Source organism: Solanum pennellii, chromosome 11 (assembly GCF_001406875.1).
Source record: "Solanum pennellii chromosome 11, SPENNV200".
NCBI classification, from domain to species: Eukaryota; Viridiplantae; Streptophyta; class Magnoliopsida; order Solanales; family Solanaceae; genus Solanum; species Solanum pennellii.
Window position 1 is genome coordinate 16,202,297 of NC_028647.1, and position 8,503 is coordinate 16,210,799.

At 25.7% G+C, this 8,503-nt stretch overlaps 1 protein-coding gene and 1 non-coding gene across 2 annotated transcripts in view; both read left to right on the forward strand.

Annotated features, from left to right (window-relative positions):
* LOC107003706 (methylesterase 17-like) overlaps window positions 1–6,418 on the forward strand; it is a 43,461-nt gene extending 37,043 nt beyond the window's left edge. Inside the window, exons 2-5 of the mRNA XM_027912708.1 lie at window positions 3,928–4,219; window positions 4,316–4,456; window positions 5,453–5,587; window positions 5,938–6,418. Coding sequence (XP_027768509.1) covers window positions 3,928–4,219; window positions 4,316–4,456; window positions 5,453–5,587; window positions 5,938–6,210 — 841 coding nt within the window. The 3' untranslated portion in view covers window positions 6,211–6,418. The remainder of the gene's footprint in view (window positions 1–3,927; window positions 4,220–4,315; window positions 4,457–5,452; window positions 5,588–5,937) is intronic.
* Window positions 6,268–6,341, forward strand: TRNAI-AAU. The gene has a single exon. It is a non-coding gene; the product is annotated as a tRNA-Ile (tRNA).
* Window positions 6,419–8,503: the final 2,085 nt, after the last annotated feature.

Sequence of the window (8,503 nt, forward strand, 5' to 3'; positions counted from 1 at the left end):
CACATTCTTTTCAAGGAATGGAGCAAATTCAATATGATGAATTTCAAGACATTTCATCAAAAATATATTATTTTTCTTAGTCATCATTTTATCATCGCTATGGTGCATTGTCTCAAACTCAATGTCTTACCATATAAGGCATGTTACGCCATAATTCTATGGGAATTGAACTCAATCACGGTGCATCAAAACTCTAATTGATGTCTTACCCTTTTGGTGCGATAGAACTTGAATCTATCGTCTTATCCTCAAATATTTTTCATTATGGTGCATCCGGACTTTAACCTGATGTCTTACCCTTTTGTGCGATGAAACTTGAATCCATCGTCTTACCCTTAACCAACAGTATAATAGACCGAAGTACAACATGACTCACCCTTTGAGTCTTTCAAAACAATCAAAATAACATTCAAACTCATGCTATTAAAATTTTATATCTTCTTCTATTTAAGAAGTTTTGTATAGCATGTCATATTCAACCAATAGTTATATATGTCTTTGGTTCCTGGTAATTGTTAGTGATTGAATATTATTGTATTCTAAATCATAAAAATATTTTAGAAAATACATACCTGATTTTATGCATATAATACCTTGATTCTCATAACGAGATCAACCAAAACATGAGTTAAAGAAAAACTAAAACTCAATCTTAATTGAATAGAGACTCGTGCTGATAACGTGTTATAAAATCAAGCTATAAGAATATAATCATAAAGAGAAGAAGACAAGAGAAGTAGATAGAAGAAGAGAAATTTTCTTCTTATTCAAGTGTATATTACAATGGTGAATGATATCTCTATTTATAGGTAGACAAATCAATCAAAAGGTCACCATGTTTAATGTCACATTAGTAGATACATTTCTATCCCAAAAAGATTTATCACCTTGGAAATACATATCCATGATAAGGATAAATTTATAATAAGCTTAATGGACAAATTCACTTAATTCAATATATTTATAACACTTACATTTTATTATTTAACTACAAAATTTATATTTAGCTAATTCCTAAGTTTCAATGTAAGAGCTAATTTATATATTTATAAAGTCCACTAAGCATGTTTCACTCACTACATTTTCTCTTATATAATGTAAGAGACTATGAGAAGAGCTTAGGATAGTGTTGATTGCCGATTAAAAGTTTTTATTATAGTGTTGATTGCCGATTAAAAGTTTCTATTATTTTTAAATTTTAAATTAAAAATAGCTGCTATATAATATTAAATTTTTATTTTATTTTAATTCAGCCGACAAATGTGGATCCCTTCTTTCTCCCTATTCCGCTTCTTTCAATGTGCTTTAATTTCTATTTTTTTCTTTTTATTTTTGTCTCGCAACTTATTCTTTAATTTTTTCCACTTTGTTTAGTTTTTAGTAAATTAAAATTTTGAAATTTAAATACTCCATTTATTATATGTTAACTACAACATATATTAGAGGCACAATCTTTTCTTAAAAAATGTAATTAACTTTTGAAATTTTTTCAATCTTCACATGAATTTAAATAAATGGAATAACATATATGATTAAAAGTTTATTGTTTAGTCTGTTTTAATTTATTTATCTTATTTTTTTTAAAAAAAAAAATTGATAACTCTTTAATTTTATTTTTCAATTTTCTGAAATTTAATTACTCCATTTATTATATTTTAAAACTACAAAATATATTAGAGGCAATTTTTTAAAAAAGAAATATAGTTAATTTCTGAAATTTTAATAGTGTAGCATGAATTTAAATACATGGAATAACATATATGATTAAAAATTATTTTAAAAAAAACTATAAATGACATAATTAACAAATGAAAATGTTTTCAAGTCATATGAAAAATTTGATTTACTCTCTTATTCTATATGTGCCTGCCATTTATATTGAAATAGAAGAAGTAACATCTGTTACGAAAATGACATCAAAAGTTTTAAAATTCACAATAAATTAAAAATTAAAAATATTTATGATTATTCATGTAAGTTGAAACAAAAGTCACATATATATTTAAAAATGACGTAAAAACTATTATAAATTATAATAAATTAATAATATCAAATACTTTTAGAAAAAATCTACAAAAAATTAATTAATTATTCAAATTTAATTTACACATAATTAAAAAAATAATTAAAAAAATATATATGTTGAACCCGCGCTACGCGGGCATCTAATATCTAGTTAATCATATAGGATATGATGTTTTCCCTTTTGCAGTAAGCTCACGAGGCCACCTAGGCTTTTTTATTTTTTAAGTACACTTATCATGTAAACTGTTTTATTTTCTTAGGTGATTTAGGAATGAAATATATATGTATTATAATTATTTTAAAATATATTATGTTTGTTTGGTAAAAAATTGATATATTGTATTATAAGTATGAAGTGTATTAAAGTAATGGATAAATATGTTCTATAAATTGTTTTCTATAATATGTATGTGTTATAAATGTATCAGTGATCAAGTGAAAAAAAATATTATTGTTATAAATGATAAATATTTTTTTTAATATAGTATATTTATGTAAGTTTTCCAAAAAATTTGTGCGATTATAATTAATTCAACATTCTAAAAAAATCGTACAAATTAAACTGTATATATAAATGTCATATCGAGTATTAAACCTTTTAATTAATCTGTTTTTGAATTCTTAGTACTCATAAAAAGTCCCTTGAAGAAAAGTAAAATCACAGAATTATCATCCTATAGCAGTCAATTATAAAATTTATTATAAGAATTAAGATGCATAATGAAATTTAGTACTCCTATGATTACAGATGTAATAATCTCCTTAAACAAGGTTTACCATAATAAACAATTCAATGTCAACGTCCAGGCCGGTGCATTATTCTATTTTCAAAATATTATATCGGATTCTATGAACAATATTTATTATTGTAATTAACTTGTAAGTCTATTTTTATCAAATAGTGAAGATAAAATAAATAAATATGGCCCTTGCTTATAAGTTAACTCTTTTGAAAAATATATGTATACGTTGGGGAAAAGATATAACTATTCCACATAGATTATGATCAAAATGACAGAGACACACCTTAACTAAACTAAGATTCGACTATTCCTGAATCTATTTTTATTATAATTTTATACAGCTTTTGATTTACGTAACATAATGCACAAAAAATAAATTATTGTCAAATTTCCAAGTATATAAGTTTCACTCCCATTAAAACAATATTTATGCATCGGATTTCATATTAGTGGTACTCCATAACCTCATTTTGAGGTCCAAATTAAATCATCTAACTTTTAGAACCTTCTAATTGAATGGAAGGAGTAGGGACTAATATATAGTAGTAACGACGGATAATGCTAAATGATTAGAAAATTTTATCAAAAATTTAAAAAATTTATAATATTTTTTTATTTTAAATTAAACTAATCTTTTTTTATTTTAAATTAAAAGATATTTCAAAATTAAAAAAATAAAATAACATAATATGAATTATGAAATATTTTATTTTACGTCATTATTCTAGGCCAGAAGGATTTTTTCGAATCTATGCGATCATAACTTCATTTGAATATATTTTAATCAGACTTCAAAAAGTCAAACAATAAGAATTAGTGCTAAATCCAATAAAGTTTGTCCAACCTTTGAATTCATCCCATTTTATTTCTTTTGTAAGTCAACCAATATTCTTTACTATGACTTTTTGCAGAAATAAAGGTTTACAAAATTTTATATTCCACTCAGTTCCTAAATGAAACATAGAATAATACGAAATTTAATTAAAATAATATATATGTAACATTCTACTTGAAGAGAAATAAATAAAAATAGGTTGACTAGGACACGAAGCAATATGCTATGGAATATTGTATCACCAATATGACATGAGAGACCATCTCAAATCTCAACTATATAAATTGAAATTTTCCTCAACTCTTAAATAGAAACAAAGTGAAGAAAACAAAATATATGCACAAAAACATCTTATAATTTAGAGGAAGAAGATATGAAGATGGAAGGTTTAGAGAAGTGTAAACGAGGTCACTTTGTTCTGATACATGGGATAGGGGGAGGAGGGTGGTGTTGGTACAAAATTAGGTCTCTTATAGAGAATTGTGGCTATAAAGTCACCTCTCTTGACCTTAAAGGTGCAGGCATCGATCCATCTGACCCTAACACTATCCTATCCTTTCATGAATATAACAAACCTCTACTAGATTTTTTGTCATCTTTGCCTCATAATGAACAGGTACGATCGTAATATACTTATGATATTATGTCTAACTTATATGAATATTATCGTATCAAATCGTTATTAATTTATTTATTGAACGCATAAATATAGGTAATATTGGTAGGACATAGCGCTGGAGGAATGAGTGTAACAGATGCTATCCACAAATTCCCAAAGAAAATAAAGTTTGCAGTGTATATTGCAGCAACCATGCTAAGAACTGGTTTCATGTCTCAACAAGATGTTAAAGATGTAAGTAAACAACTATCTTCTTTCCTTAAATTGATCGAAAACTTCTTTAATTTGATACTCTATTATTTATGTGACATATTTTTTTTTTTTTTAAAAAAATAGAATTACTTTTTATAATTGGACTCCATTTAATAAATATTTTACTTAAGAGACATATAAATAATAGTTTAGGAATGTGAAAAAAAAATTAAATAATAACTATAAAGAATTTATAAAACCAATAGTTTTGTCCAACCTTGGATCTAAATATCCCTTTTTAAGTCAACCAATTCTTTTATTAATTGTGACTTTTTAAAACATGTTTAAGAGTAAGATTTATTTTATAATTTGTTAATACACTGTTTGGTCCTATAAGTTGTTACTCTGGCTTCACATTAATTTATGTCGCATTATTCAACATAATTTAAATATCATTTATGTAACCACAACATTTCCATCAAGCAATTATATATATTAGATCAATTATTAAATTCGTAGATTGAAGAATATTTCTTTAGGCAACACTATATATCCATCTATGCTAAATTGGGGACAGCTAGCTACGTTACAATTATTAAGGCTAATAATGGTTATCTTTTTATAATTATTCAGCTATAATAATAGTAATTTTAAAAGAAAAAATTAGTGAAATACACATTTTATGTTTTCTTTATTTTTAATATTTCTTTCTATTTCTAAAAATATTTAAAATTTATTATTTCTTTAATGTATTCGAGCTACATATTAATGTACTCGAGTCATTATTTAATGTATCCGAGCTACATATTATGTATCTGATTTATTTTATAATGTATCCGAGCCACATATATGTATCCCGTTTATGTTATAATGTATCTGAGATAATGTATCTGAGCTACATATTATGTATCCGATTTGTGTTACTTTTTAAGAGATTAATATAATTACAAACTAAAGATGGATAGTTTGTAATTTTATATTAAAACTATGTAATTTTTAAAATTTATCCAATTTATAATATTTTATTATAACTCGCAGGGAGTTCCTGATTTATCAGAATTTGGAGATGTATATGATATGGAATTTGGATTAGGGCCTGAAAAGCCTCCAACAAGTGTTGTTGTTAAGAAAAATTTACAACGGGAAATCATTTACCAAATGAGCCCACTTGAGGTAATTAAATCCATACGAGTTATTTTCGAAATAAATTATAATATAAGATATTTACTTAGTTTAAAGTGAGACCTACTTTTATCTCAAAAGTTAATTAACCTTACCTCAACTTTCTTAAACGACATTGGGAAAAGGGCTAATGTGACATTTTGATTCTTAATGTTTAGATTACTAATTCCTAGATTGTTAATCCCATGAAGTATGGTTAAAAATAATGCACAACTAATTTTGAAATTATAATTCGATATCTCTTAAGTCAAAAGATCTATTTTATTAGTCTTTTGTCGCTTTTAATAATTTTTTTTCTTTATACATGTAATGTAATAATATTTTGTTTTTTTTCTTCTTAGGATTCAACGTTAGCATCAATATTGTTACGTCCAGGACCAATTCAAGCATTACAAAACGCTCAATTCAAAGAAGGAGAGGGCGTCGAGAGAGTGGATAGAATATACATACGAACGACGCATGATCGAGTATTGAAGTTGGAACAACAAGATGCAATGATAAGAAGATGGAAGCCACAACATGTTTACACTTTGGAAAGTGATCACAGCCCATTCTTTTCTGCTCCTTTGGCGCTCTTTGGTCTGCTTGTCAAAGTTGCTGCTTCTTTTGACTAAGATAGTTTCAATAGCAACAAGTAACAAATAATTAATATGGAAATTTACTAACAACTTGGCCTATTAGCTCAGTTGGTTAGAGCGTCGTGCTAATAACGCGAAGGTCGCAGGTTCGAGACCTGCATGGGCCAATATACTTTTTTTTTTGATTATTCAGTCAATGTAGGATTTTTTGCATTACATTTGTATCCCAACTCTCCAATAATAATATACAAGATATGTTTATACAATATTATAAAAAATATGGACTTTATCTTCTTTCTTTTATCAAAACATCAGATTCATTCAAAATTATTAAGAGTAAATCACATAAATATGCTATATAATAAAAATATTTACCATCTATATCAACATAATTTTTCTAACTAAGAGTCTGTTTGGTTCAGCTTAAAAGCTGGTCAAACTGACTTAAAAGCTGGTTTTTGACTTATTTAGCTGTTTGGCAATACTCAAAATAACTTATTTTAAGTTAAAAAAAACTTATTTTAAGCCAAAAGTTAAAAGCTGGGGCAGGGGGGCTTTTTTTTTTTTTTAGCTTATAAGCTGTTTTAAGTTGACCACATTTTTATCTTTTTGCCCTTAATATTTTTATACAATCTCCAAATTACCCACATAACCCTAACATCTCTTTCTTTCATTTTTCCCTTTTCACGTTCGGCATAGCAACTTCAGCACTTTTATCCAAACGCATAACTGCTTATTTTAAAAATAAGTTTCAGCACTTTCAAAAGTACTTTTTTAAAGCTGCTTTTATTAAGCCCATCCAAACGGGCCCTAAATATAATATTTTTTTGGAAATATAAAGATTGTACCGTCTTCGCCACCTTTTCAGCGCTTTTTCCTCTTTTGTTTTTCTCTCTTCTCTTCTTCACCTCTTTCTCAACTCTTTTTCCTCTTCTTCTTTTCCCTCTTTTGCTTCTTCGTCTCTTTCTTTCTTTGTATTCTTCTGCTTCTTATTTCTTTCTCTTTTTTTACTTTTCTATTTTTCCGTCACTTTCTCTAACTTTATATAGCTTTCATCTGTTTTTTTTTTCTTCTTCTTTGAACTTCTCATCTAAATAACCATCCTCAAATCAAGTTTTGCCCATATGACACTATTTTTATTAAAAAATAAGATGAAAAGAGGAATAGAAAGATCAGAAATTTGTACAAAAATCACGTTTTTAAGCAGAAATTTCAAATCTTTAAAATTACTGACGCAAGAGTTCATCATTGATGGTCATTATAAAGCTTCAAATTTTAAATTCATTATTTGAATTTTACGAATTTGATGATTAATTTTTTATAGGTAGTTCCTACAAATAATTGATAATGTCGTTTGGAGTTTATATGTCAATTTTAAGAGGGTTTGTTTAAATTTATAATTGATTTTAGGAGAAATATTAGCTTATAATTCGAAAAAAGTGAAGTTTAAGGAACTATATCTCAATTGTATTAAAGTTGTATTAGATATGTTTTATAATTGTATTAAAGTTGTATTAGATATATTTTATAATTGTATTAAAATTGTATTAAAATCATGAATAATAAATTTATAATACATATTATAAATTTCACTCCTTATAGTGATATCAACCAAAATAATTTAAGTAAACTTGTAATACATTTATAACGTATGCACAATATATATTACAAACATTACTCATGTTCTTAGAGATACAAACCAGAGTAATTTATCAGACACTTATAATACATAATTTATTCATGAATAATACAAGTTTAATTCAGTCTATAAATTATTGTCTCGTCTTTCGTTAGTTACATTTTTCATTGTTAATTTTCTCTTCTAATTCAATTTTAATATTGTGTAATACACTTTTAACGCAAATTTAATTCATTTGTAGTTTATATATGTTACTATTAGATTACTCGTTTAATTCATTATTGATATAAGCTTAATTCACTCTATAGATCATTGTCAGGTGTTTTATTAGTTATATTTTTTTTATCCATGCATAATTCCCTCTTCTAATTCAACTTTAATATTTGTGTAATGCACTTTTAATACAAGTTAATTCATTTTGCAGTTTATTGGTTGATTTGTTATGATTGAATTACTTGTTTAATTCATTAATAATACAAGTTTTATTCAATTTACAAATTGCATAGTGCTCTTTCGTTTGCTACATTTTGCGTTCATGTTTAATTCACTTCTAATTCAACTTTAATATGAGTGTAATATATTTTTAATTCAAGATTTAATTATTGATACAAATTTTATGTAGTTCACGAATTAAAAAGTATATTTAAAATAAGTAATTATGTTTTAAAAGAGATACACTCAATATAAACT